We start from the raw sequence: 20,393 nt of genomic DNA, 5'->3' as shown, positions 1-20,393 counted from the left end.
TTTACCGAAAAAAAAATCTGGTTCGATAACCACAAAAATTGATGAATGTCGGCTATTTTCGGTATTACACTATTTGAACTGATCAAAGACAAAATATTTTAAGTAATTTTGTATAAATTTATTGAAGTAAATTCATACATGAGGTGAGGTTTATCATAAAATAATTTTTTAAATTTTGGAATTTTGACGACATTCTGTTTGTTGTCTCTCATATAGATTACAGTTTTGTTGCGCAATTTAGTGAGATTGTAGTCATCAGCTGTGCACAAAATGGATAGTACATTATCCAAGTTGATATTTTTCGATAAAGTAGCTTCACAGATATCTTTTAAACTGTTTATTTGATACATATCAGCAACTGGAACCATCTGCCGAGCAACATCGACATCTTCAGTAGCTTTTGTTTTGTTAGTATAGAAAAACTTTAGCATTTCAGTGATAAGATCGACTGTAAAGTTTTGAATCTCAACGCGATTTTTTTTACTTTCTTTCATATCTGTAGTAAACATTGCATAAAAATATGGACTGTAGGCCGATAAAATAATTTTATGAGCTGGTAGCTTATGATTGTCAACTACCAAAATAATATCACTAAATTCATCTGCTTTGAAAAATGGCAGGAGCACCAGAGGAATTTTTTGAACCCCGGATTTGTTGAAACCACGCCATGTTATTGTGCAACTAATAAGTAAATTCTTTATGCAACAATCATATAAAAGTGTATTAATATTTGGGTCTAGAAATTTTGAAAAATTGAAAGTACATGCTTCTCTCCAGTCATCTAGTTCTTTTTTTTCAGTCATATTGGCTGTGAGTATTAATTTATACATTTTACTCGATTCACGTTGAAATATAGAACTACTAAATTCATCAGTACTATATTGTTCTAAATTCCCCGGTGAAAAGCTTTGTTTAATCAATTCAATTGATATAACAGCGCTACCTTGTCTTGGATCACTCTTTCTTACTTGTAAATCAATAGCATTAGATTCAAGACCTTTTCCAATACTGATATCAAAACTAAGATTTTTTAGTGTAGAAAATGGATTTGAGCAAATCCTGATATTTTTTGGAATAATAAGAGTGTAGATACGCCATTTATAGTTTATTGTTCTTGTCTCACCATCTATGTTTATCTGTAAAAAAATTTTTCATTATTTCTGAGGGACTTAAATAAGAAGATTACTTTAAGGTATTATAAATTTAGATACTTACTGTTTATTAAAGTACATGTCAATCGCTTTGGATTAATCGATGAGACAAAAAAATTTTCTGAAAAAACCAAAGCAAATAAGGACTGAAAAAATTGAATAAATTTAGATTAAATCAAAAAATATATGAGTAACAACATATTTTATATAATAATTAATTATATTGAAATTGTTGATAATAAATTGAAAATTAATACTAAAAATAGCTGATATCAGACGATTTTCATCATTTAGATCCCATGAAAATTAACTCAAATAGTCTGGTGTAGAATTCTCAACATCATCAAATTAATTAGAATTATAACTATAATCGTTTAACATTAATCGCACTATCATCTATGATTGAGAGATCTCAATAGTCGGCACAGAAGAAGTTGAAAAAAGTGAATTTGTATAAGTGTGTGGGCAACTCTAGATACTAATAATCTAACAAAGCCACGCGGTTGGAGTCGGTATGTTATGGTCAGGTCTCGAAGCAATTCCTGCCAGAACAATTATTAAGAAACTATTTGAAAGAAATATTATGACGATACCATAAAACTATGATGACACAAAAACACATAAACACTGCTATGAAAAATTTATTTTGAAACGAAAGAACATTTTTGTGACAAAAAATTAATTTTTCGGAAATATACAAAAATTTTATTTCTTACCTGAAGGACTAATAATTTTTTCCGAAGTACTTTTTTTGTTATAAAAAAATTTCTTTATTTAGAAAAAATTAATTTTAAAAGAATAAATTGAAAATTTTTTCTCAATTGAGAAAACATTTTGAGAAAGTTACTTCGAAAAATATTTTAATTTCTTTAGTCAAGAAATAAAATGATTGAAAATTAATTTTATGTCAGAAAAATATTATTTCTTTTCAAAAGTAAATTTTTTTTCTGAGTAAACTGTGATCTTTATTAGATTTTTTTATTTCAAATAACAAAATAATATAGTCTGTTTGAAAAATATTTTTTTTATTATCTAATTACAAGAGAAATCATGGAGTCGTGATACCAGTTATTCACAAATTAAAAACGGTTTTACATCGTTATTTCTATGTAATATAATTTCCATTGATCAAATTATTTATATTTATATTTCAGTGTAAAAATGAATTTAATTAATATGTAATTACATTGAATTGCAGATAATGTGGATAAAAGAAAAAAACCAGCATGGAGATTATTACAACGCCGGCGATCGCGGTACACTAATTTTAAGATGACTGATGAAAGAAATGAGTATCATCAACTACTTTGCAGACAGCCAAATAATTCTCCTAAGAAAAAACTCGTTTCAACTGTGGTTTTTTATTAAAAAACATTAAATTACGCACATTTTTACAAGATATGTTGATCGGATGCCAGTTCATATTTTGTGAGTCATAATTTAGGTGAAATTTTTATAATTTTATTCAAAATTAGGCCAGATGATTAGGCTTATATTTTAAATATTTATTTATAAATGTTAGCTTATGATATTTAGATTTGATGCCATCTTACAATTTTGAGAGATATGATTTGGATAAAATTTTTATAATTCTATCCTAAATTAGGCCAGATCATTAGGTTTATATTGTAAATATTTATTTATGAATGTTAGCTTATTATATTAAAATCGGATGCTGGCTTGCAACTTAATGAAAGCTATAATTTGGATGAAATTTTTATAATTTTATTCAAAATTAGGCCCAGATCATTAGATTTATATTTTAAATATTTATTTACGAATGTTTGCTTATAATATTAAGATCAGATGCCGGCTTGCAATTCGATGCGAGTTATAATTTGGATGAAATTTTTTAATTTTGTCTTAAATTAGGTCAGATTTTTAGTTTCTATCTAATTATTGATAAAATCACTTAAGTATCCATTAAAATTAGAAATAAACAGTAGCACGATTAATATTTAATACTTTTGAGTCTCTTTTGATTAAAAAATATTACATTTTTATAATTCATATATTTCAGTTATTATTTACAGAAATCACTTTAATCAACAAATCTAGATTATGACTTAGTTTTAGTTATGTAGAGAGATAGCGCTACTGTTTGTTTCTAAAAACCATTAAATATTTATTTTTTTTATTTGTCGTCGGTAATGACGACGTTATCAAAACTAGGAGACCCCAATACTTATCTGTTCTACTACCGTACGCCTTAAGTGAATCATTCATTCATTCATGAAAGTTATGACTTGTCGAGATTAAGTCTTCGTGTCTACTAACGTATATTTATAAATTAAAATGATGAAAACATTAAATATCGCAATATTTAAATAAATAAAGGTAGTTGTGCAAAAATCAGTTCCTTGAAAATTAAGAATTAACTTTATTTTCAATGAAAACTTCTGATCATTTTTCACGTTTTTTGGCCTTTTTTAAGATATGAATTCCTAAAGATTTTGTTTAATTGGAGCTCTATGTATTTTTGGCCATAAAAAATTTTAAAATTGACATTTAAATAAATTTTTAACTTCCCGCTAAGAAAACTAAAAATTTTCAAAAATAGTGTGTGTGTGTGTGTGTGTGTGTGTATGTATGTGTGTGTGTGTGTGTGTGTGTGTGTGTGTGTGTGTGTGTGTGTGTGTGTGAACCGCTTACAATTTTTGAACTAGGAATTTCGGAGTAATTCCGAAAGAAAAAAAACTTTTTTTATTTTTCTTCCATCCACAACAACTCTTGAACGAATCAACCGATTTTGAGTGGATTAGCGGCGATCGACGTGGTCTTTCAAGGTTAAGAGCTGCTTAGTTTTTGGAGTCAATCAATAAAGCCATTTAAAAGTTATTCCAAAAAAACCACATTAACTAAAAAGTAGGAAAACGGTTGACTCTGAAAGCCATCCTTGCAACTTCCCGCTATTTCCATACCTGGGCGCTTAAAATTGCCCTCATGACGTTTTAGAGTTCTTCGAGCTCAAAAATACAATTTGTGTGTTATTTTGAGCTCTCCGAGCTCAAAGAGATAGCTCGTCGAGCTCAAAAGTCTAATAGAAGTTTACTAAAACACTATTTATTGAATCTTCAAACCGCGTTAACTTTTGAATGAACCAACCGATTTTCACGCGGTTAGTGGCATTCGACGCGCTTTGAATGGTCGCATTCGAAGAGCTTCATTTATTGCAAATGGTGGATCAATGATGGCCGCAAGGTCAAACGCCCTCAAAATTTTTCTATTACAATTTACTTAAAATACAACAATTTGGATATGTTATGTAGTTGTTTATTTTCATCTTAAAAAAAAGTGAGAGTAAAATGTCCATTTCTTCGATATATTGCATCATTAGATGAATAATATTTTATGTTGAAAATGAAAGTAAATTTAGAATTTCCTAACGGTCCCAAAAGCATTTCTTTTGTATTAAAAAATTAATGCTCACTCATCATTCGACACCAACAAGCTAAATTAAATAAATAGAAATATAGAAAAGGATTCTGATCAATAGAAATTTAGAAATGATTTAAACATCTTTTCTCATTAATTGATAACAGGCTACCTGAAAACATAAAAAAAAATCGTATTTTCAACTATGAGATAATACTGTTTACTTTGACGATCTCAAGTTATTTCTATTAGACATAGATAAGGTTGTCTTAATTATTTTTCGTATTGATTTTCAGTATAGTTCAGGATTCAATCACAAATTTCCTATTATTCTTCAACGACTTTATGTTTATTCGATATATATCACAATAATTTAAATGAACGCATACTTCAGTAGGTCAATTATTAAATATACAACTTATAAGTGCGTTACCAACAGTTAAGTTACGTATTTGGTACCTGGTATCTATAAGCCAGCTCAGCCTGATCTGAGTTTGTGGACAGTGTGTCCCTCGATAAACGGGACTTTCAGTTTCTTTTAGAGAACCGCGAGTGCAAGATCGAACGCGCGCAAACAACGTGCGTGAAAGTTTTACTCCAAAAGGACAGCCGCTGCTTACTGAAATAGGTACTTATATGAAACTCATACATTAACTGATTACATTATTTATAAAATTACATGAAGTTTTTCTTACAAGTTGTAATAGAATCTTGGTTTCATAAAAAATATTTTAAAAATTTTTAAAAGTGATGGTGACAAATGTTTAATAAAATATCTATTATCTGTACTACAATAGTTTATACATTTATACATTTATCGGGTCGACTAGTTTTAGTAAACGTCTGCACGTACAGGTGCTATTATAACATTTTATGTAAATATGCCTTACCTTTACCTCGATGACAATTTCATCGAGTATTCAAGCACGTAGACATTGCTTTGTACTCGTTGACGCAATATATCAGTGATCGTTCTTTGAATACAATACCACGAACATACTAAAATAATTTATACTCACTTTTAAAGTTTAAATTTAAGTTATTGCATTACAGAACGCATATTTGTACTTAGTTTTGTGCTATTTATTAAATTCATTAATTTAACATGCATATATCTGTATAAATAAACGTTTCTTACTTTTGAATTTAGAATTACATAGGGTGTAATCTCACTGTTAGTAATCGATAACCTCATGGCTTTCTCCAATGTCTTTGTCTCATTTCTTTTATTCATCTACCAACTCTCACTTGACTCATCTCTTCTTTATACTTGAAATAAGTTATTTACTATTGTAGCAATTTTTTTCCTTCTACCAATAGTTACTCTGTAAATAATAAATATATTTTAATAATAAAACAAATCTTAGTGAACAAAAATTACACACAGAAAAAAAAATGTTCTTGAATCAAGTATATATTTTTAAAGACCTTAATATTCTTGATTTGAGGAGAAAAATTTTTGATTTAAGAAAATTTTTCTTGATTTAAGGAAATTTTACTTGATTCAAGAATTTTCCGTCTTGATTCAAGACAATTACCCTCTTCAAAATTATATTCTGGGTCCAAGAATTTTTCTCTTGAATCAAGTTAATTTTTTTTTCTGTGCAATAGTGAAAATCTGTCCAAAATTTTATTTAAAATTATATGATTCCATTACAAACAAAATTTAATCTCCAGTAGTATTAATTGATATCAATTATACAGAATAACTTTATCTCAGGAATTGAGTGAAAAAAAAATTTTTCTTCCCCTAAATCGAAAAGTATTAATCATTGGTATTATTTTAGAAATTTTTTATTCCCCTTTGCTGCATAGGATTGCATTAATTAAAACAATTTTTTTTTTTTTTTTTTCCAATGAAATGCATGGCGCCTGAATCATAAGTACTTACAGCGGTGTCTTCTTTTTGAGACAAGGACGTCCCTGACTTGTACGACCATGTCGCAGCGTCCCAAGTGAAAGTTTGTAAATCAAATTTTTCTGGAACTCATTGGGTGTACAACTGATTCACTGAAAAAAAAAAAAAAAAAAAAATTGTATTGATTTTATATCATTTGTAGAAATTTAAATTTATTGTTAAGAAAATAATCTTCAGTGTAATCTAACTGACAATAAGAATAAGGAAAAAAAATAGTCTCAATTTAATAAAAGAAATGTAGAAACTGCATAAATGAAAACAAATCCATAAGTAATTACAATAAGTCTATGAGAAACTAAACTTAATTATAATTCACAAGATAATAATACAAATCTTTTAACAATTGAATATGGAGTGACATAAAAAATAAATGATACGTCGTATTTGTATGTTCCAAGAGAAGTGAAAGTCGCGTTATTTTCACGCCTCCGTATTTTGCCCGAATAGCAGGAATGTGTCTTCAAAGATATTTTAACTTGTTCGACCTTGCGGGGCGCCAATGGACCTCATTGATTCTACTCCCAAAGTTATTTTTGTTTGCGCACGAATACGCAATCAAATACCTTAATTTATTGGAAGGGAAAAAAAGTATTTACCAAAGTTTTGACATGTTCTGTACATTTTTGAATCAAATGGTTCTTTGAATATCATCAAAATTCTTGTTAAGAATTATTCGCGCATTTACTCAAGATAAACCCGCCCGTTTATATTAAGTGGCAAAGGACGAAAGAAGACCGGGTGTTATTGTTTCATATCGTACCACACATTACTTTTCATATCATTTGTATTACATTTGAAGTTGTAGTGTCTAAAGCCATATCAGAGAAGATAATTTAAAAATTATAGCGCATTATTTAATTTTTCATTTTAAGGCTCAATAAATAAAAGCAATTCCGAAAAACCTCAAAATGTGATTTTTAGCTCATTCAGAACATCCTGAACATACCCGGCACAGTTTTTTTTATAGGCATGCAGTAGCTCTGAATTATTCGAAAATGAATTTTCGGTCGATAGTTCGGATAAAAATGCAGTATAAGAGGCTGAAGTATAACAATAGAGCGCATGTAGATATTTTTAATTTTTCTAAAATTCTATAAATAATGATCGTATAATTGTGGCAATTATTTTAATTTTTATAACGAATATCATTAGTACTTCTTACATCCATCATTCTATTTAATACATATCTTAAGAGAAAGTAAATACCGTTACTATTAGCAGATAATAAGTAATATTTTTATTATTTTTGATTAGAAATATTATATAACAATTAATGCATCGAAAAAAAATTGACTTGAGTCCAGAGAAAAATTTTTGAACCAAGGAAATCATTTTCAATAGCGTCATTATCTTGATTTAAGTAAAAAAAATTCTTGAATTCAGAATTTTTTTTTTTTTGTTTGAGTAAATTTAACTTGATTCAAGACAATGAAACTCTTCCAAATGATTTTCTTGGTTCATACATTTTTTGCGGGGCTGAATTGATTTATCTGGTTTAATAATGGTAACCATTGAAATTTAAAAATTTCGAAAAATCATTATTTTTTTTTTTTTTAATAGCTCTCGAATTCAATTATAAAATCGAATATTTAAAAAATACATCTAAAATCTCATAAAATAAATTTCAATTATTATATCTTTATCATTTTCTGTAATCAATATATTATCCTTAAATTCAATAAAATTTTACTGTTGCATTTATTCTTATAACTTTACAAAATTACAAATTACTCAGAAAAATTTTCTTCCCGAGTATCCCGTTAGGCTTATTCTCGTACTTGTTAATAAATATACTACCTCGAATAGTAACCATCAAAAATTAATGATAGCAATTAACTTTACATTCTCTGCGTGTAATAAAAAAAAAAAAGACAGTAACCATATTAAATAATTGTAACAGCATGTCAAGATTTCCATAAATAATTGTAGTCGTTACTTCAATCGTGATGTAACGGGTTATCTGAAAAAAACTGTTATCAAATATATTTGACCTTTTTTTACCGTCAAAACATGATTTGATTTCGGTTCAATTTTAAGACATTGAGTTTTTATCAGATCATTAGATTTTGATGTCTTAGAAAGCCGTTCTATGCCCGGTTGGACATCTAACCACGCGCACGTATGTGTATATGTGAACACGTAAGATCAACCTTTTTCAAAATTTATTTTTTCTCAAGACCAATTCTACTTCAACTCAAAATTACTTTCTGCTCATAACTTTTTTTTTTTTTAATCTATAATCTCTTCAATTAAAAATGTCTAAAATGTGTGATTTTATGTTTGAGACAATGGTTATTCTACTAATGTGCATAAAGAAAAAAAAATTAGAAAAACGGTTGACCTTGAAGGCCATCCCTGCAACTTCCCGCTAATTCTATGCCTAAACGCTTGAAATTGCACTTATGACGTTTTTGAGCTCTTTGAGCTCAAAAATACAATTTGAGTGTTATTTTGAGTTCTCCGAGCTTAAATAAATAGCTTCTGTATGCTTTTAAGCTCTTCGAGCTCAAAAGTCTCATAGACATTTGATAAAACACTATTTTTCAAATTTTCAAATCGTAATCTTTTGAATGATTACGGTTTGATTAAATGATAAAGAGTCTTTGAGTTTAATTTGATCGGACTAGGAATTTCGGAGTAATTCCGAAAAAACACTTTTTTCGGTTTTGATTTCATGAATGATAACTTACGAACGAATTAAACGATTTTGACCGGACCGGCAGCGATCGGCGTGGTTTTATTATGTCAAGAGCTAAGTAGTTTTTGGGATCGATCGGTAGAGATTTTCAAAAGTTATTCCAAAAAACCACATTAAAAAAAAATTTTTTTTAAGTTTTTTTGAGATTTCTCAAAATTTACCGGTCCGAATCGGTCCAAATTGTATTCAAAATTTAATTTCAGTCAAGTCCTTTCGAATAGCACCAACCGCGATGAAATCGGTCAGGCTGTTCAAAAGTTATGAACAAACACACAGACGTACGGAAATCATCGTAAAAATAGCCAGGAAAGCTTCTTAGGGCTTAAAAACGTCGGGATCTGTTGAAACCTCAATTTTTGCAAAACGGGGTAAAACCAATAACTTCCCGATTTTTCGAAAATCATTGATTTTCTTAGCGGGATTACAAATTTTATTTCTTCCAATTCTATAAAGTTTTAATTACTTGAGGTCTATTTTTTTATTCCGAAAATCTAGTACAACAAATTTTCTAACTTAAAAATCAAAGTAAACTTATAGAAAATCTTTAAAAAAATCTGGATGACTTGCTAATGAAACTGATAACGATGACCTATAATATTTTTTCGAACCACTTGGTATGTTAGGTCCATGGATCTTCTTTACTTTAGGTTTCCAGTCCTTCGCCTCTTAATCGTTAAGTTTCTTCATAGGCTTAGACTTAAGAGAGTGTATTCAGATGACTCCTGTAATAACGAGTTTTTGGTTGAGCACTCAAGTTGGTTCGACCATGCAGACGGCCTTTGCCAAATGCCCTCGCGCCAATCGACATTCCTTGGTTCCACTCCGTAATGTAATAACGTAAACATCAACAACGTGAAAGTTTACATGGCCGCCATCGGGATCCCGATTAAATTCAGCGGATATCAAGTAACTCTCGATATATCTTATCCTCATCATCACGGCACCAATAATACCTATGCACTACCTGCTCAGTAACACCTCTAATGTGTACATGTATTATGTATGATAAATATAAATACAAATATATAAAATACACAACCATTTACGCTCTTGTGTTTCTAAACTCATCGGAATCATTTCGTAATGATTTTTCATAGCCTCGACGGTATCATGACATGATAATTAATGTTGACTTATTGGTTAACACTGTAGCTTACTTTATGAAACCCAATCGAAACCAATGTCGTGTATTCAATTTCATTAAATATTGTCCTAAAATTAGAATATCCAACACAGCGTTTTAAAAAAAATCCGAGTTACAATTTTTTAACAATTGTTACTATTTTTACAGTTATAGACACCATTTTTCTGGATGTAAAAAGTCTTGAAATTGAACTTTATAATATTTAAAATAATTAAAAAAATTAAATTTGCTAAAAATCGCGCCAAAAAACTTTTCCTTTTATTTTTGATTTTATAACTTGATTCAAGAAATTTTCAATCTTCCTTAAGATTTTCTTGATTTAAGAAAATTCACGCTTGACTCAAGACTTTCTTTCTTTCTGTGTATGATTATAATACAGAGAAAGAAATAAATAAAATATAATGGTAATTAGTGAACTGATTTCAGAGACAATCGCAAGTGGATAAATTAAATCTCGTGTGGATAAAAAATAAAGAATGTGGATAATGATGGGCTTGCGGTCAACAATCAGGCAAATTGACTGACAGTCTTGAGAAGAGGGAGAATGTTACGTTGGTTATTGGCACTGGATGAACCTGCATCAAGTCCATGCGGTCTAGTGGCATTGAGGTATAAGTGTAAGAATCTTGGTGCCGTATGAGGGAATGCCCCGGCGTGGCAAGACGCATCTCACTGGTGGCCAGTCCGCAAGCAGTGAAGATCATGGAATCGGATTAACGTCGTCACATATCCATCAGGACTACCATCGTTGTGATGTAGAGTGGTGAGCCGAAAAAAATAGGGTGTTACTAAGATATTTATATTTATTCCTTTCACTTTTAAAAAGTTTAATCTCTAACAGAGAGACTTAATTATTGTATTATAAAATGTAGGTGAAGAATTTTTCGGAGTCTACTATTTATATATAGACATATAACAGGATGATTATAGAAAGTAAAACAAATTAACTTAAACAGTTGATTTTTTAACGAGGTGACTTACATAATTGATTGAGGCATAAGTAATTAGCATTAGTCGTATTTGTTGATAAAGATTCACTGTAAAGGTTTCTTATTAATATTTACTTTTAGGTCTGAGCAGGAAACAGTAGATGCGGAAGTATCCCAATTGGTAAACGGAGGCGCGGCTGCCCTTCGTAATCTTAGGAGATGGCGCAACTCAACGAGTTCCGGGTACTCAAGCCATTCGCCGCCTCTCTCTGCTGGGTCATATTCAACATGCTGTGCTTCAGTTCTCCGAAATTCCGCGGTCGGAACACTTGGTCCCGAGGCCGCTCTCGGTCTAGCAGTAATTCATGAAGCAGAAGCAATACCACGTCCTATTTGGCCTTGTTCATCCATTTATCGTAGAGATTTACACTTGGTTGGTTGCGAGACGCTTGACTGTGAGGGCTTATCTGCCAGTTGCAGTTACGCTCGCGCTTACACGTACGCCAGTCGATGTCGCAATGCTTGGCGAGACTGTCAGCCTTCTGCCCGTACGGCACAAGAAGTCCTCCTCGAGCTTTCACAGACCCTCAACTCTGTTATTGACGGCGAGTGCGACATGACGCCTGAAGAAATTCTTCATGATATCTCTCGCACTGTGCAAAAAGTTGACAATAATCGAACAAACGGAACAACATCTACTGGTCTTTCCAGTGAAGAACACATTTATCGACTTACATCCTCTTCCTCCAGCGCTATCGGCCAGGACTCCTCTGTTACTGTTAATCCTGTTAATTTTAAATTGTACAGTAAATCTGGATACGCAAATGTTTCTGTACCATCTTTTAAAACGTCTTATCAGTGTCTTCATGAAGGAAAAACACTTTTACTTAAATCTTCTTCTGCTAAATCTCAAGATAAATCTGACAAGATAAATCATCAACAATACAATCAAATTCCAGCTGTTTTTCTTGTGCCGCGTTGTAATGGTATTCATACTTCACCTAACATTCCCAGTTGTAATGCCAAAAGTGCTGAAAATTCAAATGACAAAGATAAAAATAGATTTATTAAAATACGTGATAATTCCCAAAATGTTAAACACAATAGTACCGTTCCTGTTATTGAAAGTATACAAGAAAAAACGTGTTATAATTCTAATGAACCTGTATATTCTACGGTAAATACTTTATTACTTCATTTATAAACACTAATAAAAACTAACATTAATTTTTATTTATTTATTTATCTGGTAAGGAAGGTAAGGAATTCTATCAAAGTGTAAAGAACCAGTACAAAAATAACAACTTTATAATACACATACTTTTTACAAAATTTTTGTTGATAATACAATGCAAAAAGGTAATAAATACAAAAAGTCATAAATTTATAGAGAAAGAAATACAAAATTATAAATAATTATCAGAAAAAGAAATATCCAATCAAAAAATCACATTTTCTATTACATTTTTTAAGCATGTTAACCATTTAATTAAGGTTTCTTATCCAGTAATTTAACTTTTTTTTTTTTTTTTTAAATTTTTTATTAATTTACAATTTGAACCAAGAAGATTTTTTTTGCTTTGATTCCAACAGAAAAATTATTTAACTTAAGAGAGATTTTTTTTTATTTGATTCAAGGCAAAAAATTTCTGCTAAACCTTGGACCAAGTTAATTGTAATAATATTTCGATTTAATTTAATTCAATAATAATTCGTTTCAGCAGCTAGACCTCAGTGATGAAAGTTCCTCTTATGGTGCAGTTGGAGAGTCTTCAAACAAAGCTAATTGGAATCAAGGCATATCAGTTTTCAACAAAAGTTTAGATTTTACATTAGATGGTCATCGAGCTGAAAGATTAGGTCGATTAATTGCTCGAGCTAAACGTAAACGACAATGGTGTCGTGCCCTCACTACAATCTTAGGGCTAGTCTTTTTTATATTAAGTGTTGTGGTTGTTTCCATGTCTGTTACTAAAGGACGTAAAATATTTGGAAGCATGTAAAGTCAATGACTAATTGTAATGATTATTATTAATTTATTGATTTCAAAGTATCAAATTACTTGATTTGTATAATTTATAGAGACCGATTTTTTTTTTAAATTCATTTTATGGATTATTATTTCTTCATTGCAGAACACCAGTTTTTTTTTTAAACTGAATTTTAGCCATATGTATTTCGTGGTACCTTATATTATATATTATATACTACTATTATAATTATTGTATATTATTAATTAAATCATATGCAAGATTTATGAAATAATCTTAGCAAAGCAATATAATGGCTGTGACCATGTCGTTTGCATTTCTCTATAATGTATTTCAACACCAACATATTAAATACATATCTTATAATTTTTAAATATATTAAAATCTCTATTCAATCCTACCTCGTTGATAGTATTAATGATGTATAAAAAATTTTATTGACCAATTAAATTTTTTAGAATAGTTAAAAGTTATATGTTCGTTTTTTGATCCATAATATTTGAAAGAAAATAATAATAAGATCAAATTTTTTGAATATTTAATTTTTAAACTTTGTATGACTTTAAAAAAATAATCAATACAAACTGGTTTTATAATGAATGTGATATTCAGCAACGAAAAATTAGTTTTTTATAAAAATAAACTCAAGATTTTACATAATATCATATTCCTTGTTAATGACCTCGTTATAATCGATTAAATACATATATTTATTTATTTATTTATGAAATTCTTATCGTTTGCGACATAGAAAACTATCCAAGTGACTGTAGTTGAAAAGGTGCATTTCAGAATCAATAAAAAAATCCTTTGTGTCAAAAAAAAATCTTTTTTTGGAGGTTTTTAAATTTTACGTATATATCTATCGTAAAAATTTCTTTTAGCTAAGAAAAATTATTTAACTTTGATTATTTCAAAATTATCAGCTAGCTCTCAGAAAAATTTTCCGATTTAAATTATTTGTTCAACATGTAAAACTATCATCGAAATTCTTTAATTTTATACGTAAATATTAATGTGATTCATTCAAAAACTCCAATAGCGAGTATTGATTACATAATTCATCATTTCCATTAGTTAAAAGTTTATTTGATTAATTTATTCTAAAGATATCTTCAAATAAAATTAAGTTTTTATTAAAGTTTCTTGAAAATATATTAATTCCTTTCAAATAATAATAATCAATAAATAGAACTAATATTTAACTAGAAAAATATAAAATCTTTTTTTAATGAGAACCACAATACATGTTTTGTTTTCAGCATTAGTGTATACTTCGTTTTTGATTTATAAAAATTATTATAATTTTTTAAAAATTCAAAAATTTTTCTTTAGATTTATAAGATAGAAATGTTTTGGGAACATTTTTCTGTTTCTGTTTATAAACACTAGAAATTTAAATAGCGCGCCTTAATTTCGACCAATAAGGAATCAGGTCTCATTTTTTGCTAGTTTCGACTATTGACTAACTTCACACTCTCGTTTATTTTTATTTTAAGGATAGTTTCTCATATTCAATAACATTTTCAATTGAAAATTATGAAAATTAAACTTGATGGTGTGTGTCAAAAAACAATTAAAGCGCATATGTAAGAGCTACTCTATGCAATACCATAAAGCAACGTCAGATATATTTTTCTCTACTTAACCAAGTTGACAGTAAATTATTATAAGTAAAAACAACGTATCAAAGCATTAATTGGTAAGTAAATATTTTTCGATTTTATACATTTTAACATAATAAATACTTGTATAAATTTCATTCATGTAGTTTGTAAAAATTTGCATATTTTTCAGATTACTAAATATACAATAACAATGGTGTGTGTTCCGTGTGTTTTCATTCCTATTTTATTATTACTTTGGAGATTTTTATTGCAACCAATTTTCTTAAAATTATGGAAAATTAAATCTAATAAAGGAGAAAATCCAGATGAAAATCAAGCTCCACCGGAACTAGTCAAAACATGCGAAAATGGTGTCTGTTCAATGGGTTGGAAAAGTTCTCAGAAAACATCAAAAACTGAGTAATATTTTTTAAATTCTACAATGATTATCAAAAAATCTTGATTATTCAACCAAAAAAAAAAAAAAAAAAAAATATCATACATTCTTCCGTTAAGTAAAAAAACAATCGGTATGAATATAGCAAACATTAATTAATTTTTATGATGAAAAAAAAAAAAAAATAGTAAAATTTTAATAAATTGTAAATAATAAATTCACATTTAAAAACTAAATATCATCATGTATATTTAGTTGAATTACACTTTTTTTAAATTATCAATTTACTTATTTTAAATTGAAAAATTGTTTTATCTGCTGCATTTACACTCATTAAAAATCTAGTATTTTAATGAAATTAATAAATCAATTGAGGATTTTTGTTTATTCACGATGAAATTTTAAATTATACTTATTATTTATTTTTATTTTTCTAAGTACAGTTAAAGTTGTCTAAATAACTTTATCTTACAATATTAACAATGATGTTTAATAAATTATAAATATTTCAAGTATAGAAATAATAATAAGTTAATAAACATAATATAATAATTTGTAATTTTTTTTTCATTGTAGCAATATTTATTTATTTTATTAAGGGCTCGTGATATTTTTTCAATGTACAAGCATTACTGTTGTATGTACTAAAACTTCAGATGTGTATTATTTTAATTTAATTAAAAAAAAAATTGGTGTGGAAGTATCAATCGTTAGATTATTGCTTATTTGATTATAAATAGTACCTATGTACCGTTAAAACAAAATACAGTTTATATTAAAGCTAAAAAATAATTGAAATTAATTCAATAAAAACAATAATTATCGTTAACTTTCTATTTCATTTTTGTGGTTTTAAACACTTTTATTTTATTATAGTCAATTATTTTTATAATTAAGATAATAAGGAATAACTTGTCAGAATTAATTTAAGTGAAACGTTCATAGCTGAAATTTGCAGCAATCCAAAGGAAGAAAAAGTAATCACAAAAAGACTTAAACTATTGGATATTCTCAGTAATTAAGATTTGTCGACTTTACAGAAACTAATTATCTTAGACAACCATACTGGAATTATACCATGCAGTTGTATATGGAAAAATGTTAGTAGAGTCATAATTTGGGTGATAACATGCCTATCTTAATTTTTCTAATCACAAATTATGGTTTCAACGATCCTCTAACGACCAATTGATTAAAGCATTGTTCGATATTTTAATCTACTTAGTTAGGAAGAATCGAATAAGTTCTACGATGATTCATCAAATCACTTATTAGAGGTAAGAAGATTTGGAAGTTGTAAATATAATCTAAAACAAATCTCAACTGCAAAGGAAAATATCAAAAATCCCATAATAAATTAAAGTAAAAAGAAGGAAGTGAATCTTGCAGAGATTTTCAAAATTCAAAGAATAAAGTTAGTATTTTAATAAATCGTAGAAAAAAAAAATATAGCCTTGGACAACTAAATATAATTATTTAGATTTATATTAATTGAATTACAATTTTTTAAAAATCAATCAATTTATTTATAATCGAAAAAAAGTTTATTGTCTGCTCCATTCATACTAATTGGAATTCTATTTTAATAAAATTCGTAAATAAATTGAAAAGGGTTTTTGTTTATTTACAATATGTATTGTAAGTTATAACGATAATTTATTTTTAACATACCAAATACAATTAAAATTGTTTAATTATCTTTACCTTATGATAGTAGCAAAAAAATGTTCTATGGATTGTAAATATTTCGTATGACAAAATATATGATTCAAGTATAAAAAAAATACTAAGTTGATATATGAATTTAGTAGTAACTTTTTTTTTGCCATTGAAAAAATAATTACATGAAACAAGAATTTTTAAGTATATTATGGAATGATTAATTTATTAATGGCACATAATATTAAGCTAAATGATTAAAGTTTTAAGAGGTATGAGTGAGTGAGCCATGTAAAATATCTTTATACTGTATTTTAAAAAATTATGTCAATACTTATTTTAATTATAATTATCATTATATAGTTAATGAACATTTTTAAGTTCAACTTCGAATACCAAGGTACTATTTCCAGGAATAGCAGGTGGTGATCCTTTGGCACCATAACTAAAAATAATTTATAAACAATTATTATTATTATCATTTTGGAAAATGTAAGATTATACATTAATATTTAAGATAATTAATTATACATACCCCATAGGTGCAGGTATTGTGATACGTCGTTTACCACCGACTTTCATGCCTTGTACACCAATGTCCCAACCTTTGATAACTTCTCCTTTACCAAGACGGAATTTGAAACCATCTCCACTTGTAGTTGAATCAAACTTTTTACCATTCTTTAATCTCCCAACGTAGTAGACCGAAATGAATTTGCCTGATTTAGCTGGAGCGCCAGTACCAACTTTAAGCTCTTCAATAGCTACACCACCAGTTAAAGTTCTTTTCTTAGTCAGTTGTTCATTCTGAGATTTTTGCTCTTCGTTGTTTTTCTTCTTCATTTCTCCTTTGTCTTTGCCGTTAACCAAATTATTTTGCTTGGCAGTTTCTTGACTTTGATTCTGTTGTTTTTTTTGTTTTTTAGTTAACTTATTTTGTACTTGAGGTTTTACTTGTTCTTCTTCTTCTTCTTCTTCTTCATCATCATCGTCGTCGTCATCATCTTCTTCCTCATCACTTCCCTCTTCATCCTCTACCTCTTCATCAGAATCACTGTCATCTTCATGTTCCAACATACTTTGATCTTCATCATCATCATCATTATCATCATCGTCATCATCGTCGTCGGAGTCATCTTCAGAAGACTCAGTTTTAAGGGTCTTCAAACGTTTCAACGTTTTTTTATTTACAGGCAATTCCTTAGCTTTGCGCTTATCATTCTTAGCAACTAATTCAGGAATTTCTTCCTCTTCTAAATCTTGCTCCAGATCATCTAACTCATCAGGTATCAAATAACCGGTTAAATGTACATGTCCACGACCGTTAGATGTGAATGAAATTCTGGTTCCTTCTTTGAAGTTTAAATCAAGCTGGGCTTGAGATGAACTTTTAAGCAAGTTACACAAAAGATAATTACGGTTATCATAACATAGCATAACCTGTACAACTCCATCATCTACAGAGAAATAAATTTTATCCAATTAATATTTTAAATTTAAAGTAACCATAGCGATGACAAATCCAATAATTTCAAATTATAAATCATATTTAAATAATTAATTGTAAGAAGCTTTACCTGCGGTCGTAATATCAAGAGTCGCCATAGACACGTGGAATGCTTTTTCTACGGTTTGCGTGTACCGCTTGTTTGGTTCCATTATTAATCCTAAAAAATAAATTCAACAAAAATTTTATTATCATAAATAAATTAAATAAAAATAAATGTTTTAGAAAAATCACATGTTCTTAAAGGTCAGAAACCACATGGCGACGCCATATTTCAAACAAGTACCGGCGTGATTTATTTATTACTTTAGATTTAAATAATGGATACTCTATAAACTTACCCCAAAACATTTTGATATATATTTTTGTTAGTAACACAGTTAAACAAAAAAAAAAATTAACAGAATTAATTAATTTTGACTTTTGATAAAAATTAATTATTTCGGAAAGAGTATTCACTGTTCTCGCGCCAACTTCTGTATGAGAAATAAACTTTCTCCAACAAATCTAAAATGCAATAGTTTCTATTTCTAAATGGTGGCGCTTCAATCGTTCAATTATCAATCATGAAATTATTTACTTGCAGAAATCATCTGACCCAATAATAATTAAAAAGTGACTCCCTCTTGTGTTTAAAAACTTCACTAAAAATTTTGATTCATTTTTTAATGTAAATAAATATTTTCAAATATCGAAATTAATTGACAGCTAATCATTTTTTGTATTTTCTTGAATAAGCATGCTTTCTTTAACGCATAAAATGGTATTATGTGCTACTTGTGTCACAAATTTTGTGTTGAAATATTTACGAATTTCCAGGAAAAAATGGATTAAAAAAATTTTCAATATTTGATTTTTATAATTGCTAATCATGTAAAAATTTTGTTTCAAAATTGAGAATAACATGTTTTTTTTTTTTTTTTTTTTTTTTTTTTTCCAGAAAAATAAAAAATTTGGCTTATTGAAAAAAATCACAATTTTAGATTAATAATTTACAATCAATTTCAGGAAAAATAAAAAACGCTCGGATTATCATGAAAAATAAGGTAAAAAATTCTAAATGTAGAAATTTATTTTATAAATATTAAAAGCGCGAATTTTTAAAATATCTTTTTCATCATAATTGATAAATTCTTGAATATTAAAAATAAAAATAAAATTTTAGAAAGCTATGCCACAATTATTTTATAATAAGCAAATTTATTTGTAATCATAACTGAAATTTTTGCTTTTTTACTACCAATTACTACCAATCTCTTAGTCAAAATAGTAACTTCGTTCGGGTATTTTCGGTTTGTGTAGAAATTTTATAGCGAACATGAATTTTTGAGCTAAGATTTTTTTTTTTTTTTTTATTAAATGAGTTTAATTGAAAAATAATACGGTTGAGATAAAATAACATTGGCTCAAATTAATTTATTTGCAAAACCGAAAGTTCACGAATGACACAGTTCAAATCCAACTACGCTTACCTAAATTTCAGCATACACATTAAAAAATTATCCATGTAACAATATATTTGTTTTTGTTGAGTTATTACTGATAGATTAATCTATTATCAGTCACTTTATACACTTCGAAAAAAAAAATTTTTAATAATTACAAGTAGAAAATGAAAAAAATTTATAACAAAACCAAAAAGTTGTTGATTTTTTTCGAATATTTTGATATACTAGAATTCAAATTTGCGCGCGCAAGCGCGCGCCTGAGTTTAGAGTTTGTATATATTTTCATGCTTGTGATATATTCGACCAATCACATCACGAACAATTTGCTTACATGATGTATTTTCATATTTTTCATCTAAATTATAAATTAAAAATTTTCATTTAAATTATAAATTAAAAATAAATAAGAATGGATTAAGTTGGCATTAATATAAAATAGTAACAAAGGGAGGGGGAACAGAGTCTCATTATACCTAATGCCTACACCATCAAGCTTTGATGCTCTACATATATATATATATATATAAAGAAATATGCTTACATATTTCTACCTATAGTAACATTTTATA

At 28.1% G+C, this 20,393-nt stretch overlaps 2 protein-coding genes and 2 long non-coding RNA genes across 13 annotated transcripts; 2 read left to right on the top strand and 2 right to left on the bottom strand.

Moving 5' to 3' along the window:
• The first annotated feature begins 687 nt into the window (after positions 1-687).
• On the top strand, positions 688-14,156 carry LOC141527255 (uncharacterized). 10 transcript variants are annotated; one of them, XM_074242644.1, is made up of 7 exons: positions 1,015-1,192; positions 2,195-2,260; positions 2,350-2,579; positions 10,713-11,049; positions 11,357-12,392; positions 12,470-12,574; positions 12,937-14,156. In XM_074242644.1, exons 4-7 carry the CDS (start codon positions 10,931-10,933, stop codon positions 13,216-13,218), a joined length of 1,542 nt encoding a protein of 513 aa, XP_074098745.1. In that variant the 5' UTR covers positions 1,015-1,192; positions 2,195-2,260; positions 2,350-2,579; positions 10,713-10,930; the 3' UTR covers positions 13,219-14,156. The 10 variants fall into 10 exon arrangements, with proteins under 10 accessions (XP_074098748.1, XP_074098745.1, XP_074098750.1 ...); XM_074242645.1 differs by lacking the exon at positions 1,015-1,192 and adding an exon at positions 1,546-1,663 and having other exon boundaries at positions 2,156-2,260; XM_074242647.1 differs by lacking the exons at positions 1,015-1,192; positions 2,195-2,260 and adding an exon at positions 688-810.
• Positions 998-1,541, bottom strand: LOC141527286 (uncharacterized). Its single transcript, XR_012479169.1, has 3 exons — positions 1,409-1,541; positions 1,216-1,297; positions 998-1,136 (listed from the first exon to the last, which is right to left on the bottom strand). It is a non-coding gene; the product is annotated as an uncharacterized LOC141527286 (long non-coding RNA).
• A 546-nt stretch (positions 14,157-14,702) lies between the features above and the next one.
• Positions 14,703-16,039, top strand: LOC141527284 (uncharacterized). Its single transcript, XR_012479168.1, has 2 exons — positions 14,703-14,908; positions 15,004-16,039. It is a non-coding gene; the product is annotated as an uncharacterized LOC141527284 (long non-coding RNA).
• Positions 16,040-16,846: 807 nt separating this feature from the next.
• Fkbp39 (FK506-binding protein 39kD) lies at positions 16,847-18,874 on the bottom strand. Its single transcript, XM_074242659.1, has 4 exons — positions 18,718-18,874; positions 18,447-18,536; positions 17,405-18,326; positions 16,847-17,314 (listed from the first exon to the last, which is right to left on the bottom strand). The coding sequence occupies exons 1-4, from the start codon at positions 18,725-18,727 to the stop codon at positions 17,233-17,235; spliced, it is 1,104 nt and encodes a 367-aa protein (XP_074098760.1). The 5' UTR covers positions 18,728-18,874; the 3' UTR covers positions 16,847-17,232.
• Positions 18,875-20,393: the final 1,519 nt, after the last annotated feature.

The sequence above is a fragment of the Cotesia typhae genome, unplaced genomic scaffold (assembly GCF_013202065.1).
Source record: "Cotesia typhae breed Kobodo isofemale line unplaced genomic scaffold, CoteBio_Ctyphae contig_4, whole genome shotgun sequence".
NCBI lineage: Eukaryota > Metazoa > Arthropoda > Insecta > Hymenoptera > Braconidae > Cotesia > Cotesia typhae.
Note: the sequence above shows the minus strand (reverse complement) of the source record. Positions and strands in the feature narration are given on the sequence as shown.

What these genes read in the sequence shown, in the direction of transcription:
- LOC141527255 (XM_074242647.1), top strand. Translation starts at nt 10,931, where the DNA reads ATGCCCCGGCGTGGCAAGACGCATCTCACTGGTGGCCAGTCCGCAAGC. An exon ending in CATCGTTGTGATGTAGAGTG is followed by an intron (nt 11,050 to 11,356) that starts GTGAGCCGAAAA and finishes ATTTACTTTTAG; the next exon opens with GTCTGAGCAGGAAACAGTAG. An exon ending in TGATAATACAATGCAAAAAG is followed by an intron (nt 12,575 to 12,936) that starts GTAATAAATACA and finishes AATTCGTTTCAG; the next exon opens with CAGCTAGACCTCAGTGATGA.
- Fkbp39 (XM_074242659.1), bottom strand. An exon ending in TCTTGATATTACGACCGCAG is followed by an intron (nt 18,327 to 18,446) that starts GTAAAGCTTCTT and finishes ATTTCTCTGTAG; the next exon opens with ATGATGGAGTTGTACAGGTT. An exon ending in ACAATACCTGCACCTATGGG is followed by an intron (nt 17,315 to 17,404) that starts GTATGTATAATT and finishes AATTATTTTTAG; the next exon opens with TTATGGTGCCAAAGGATCAC.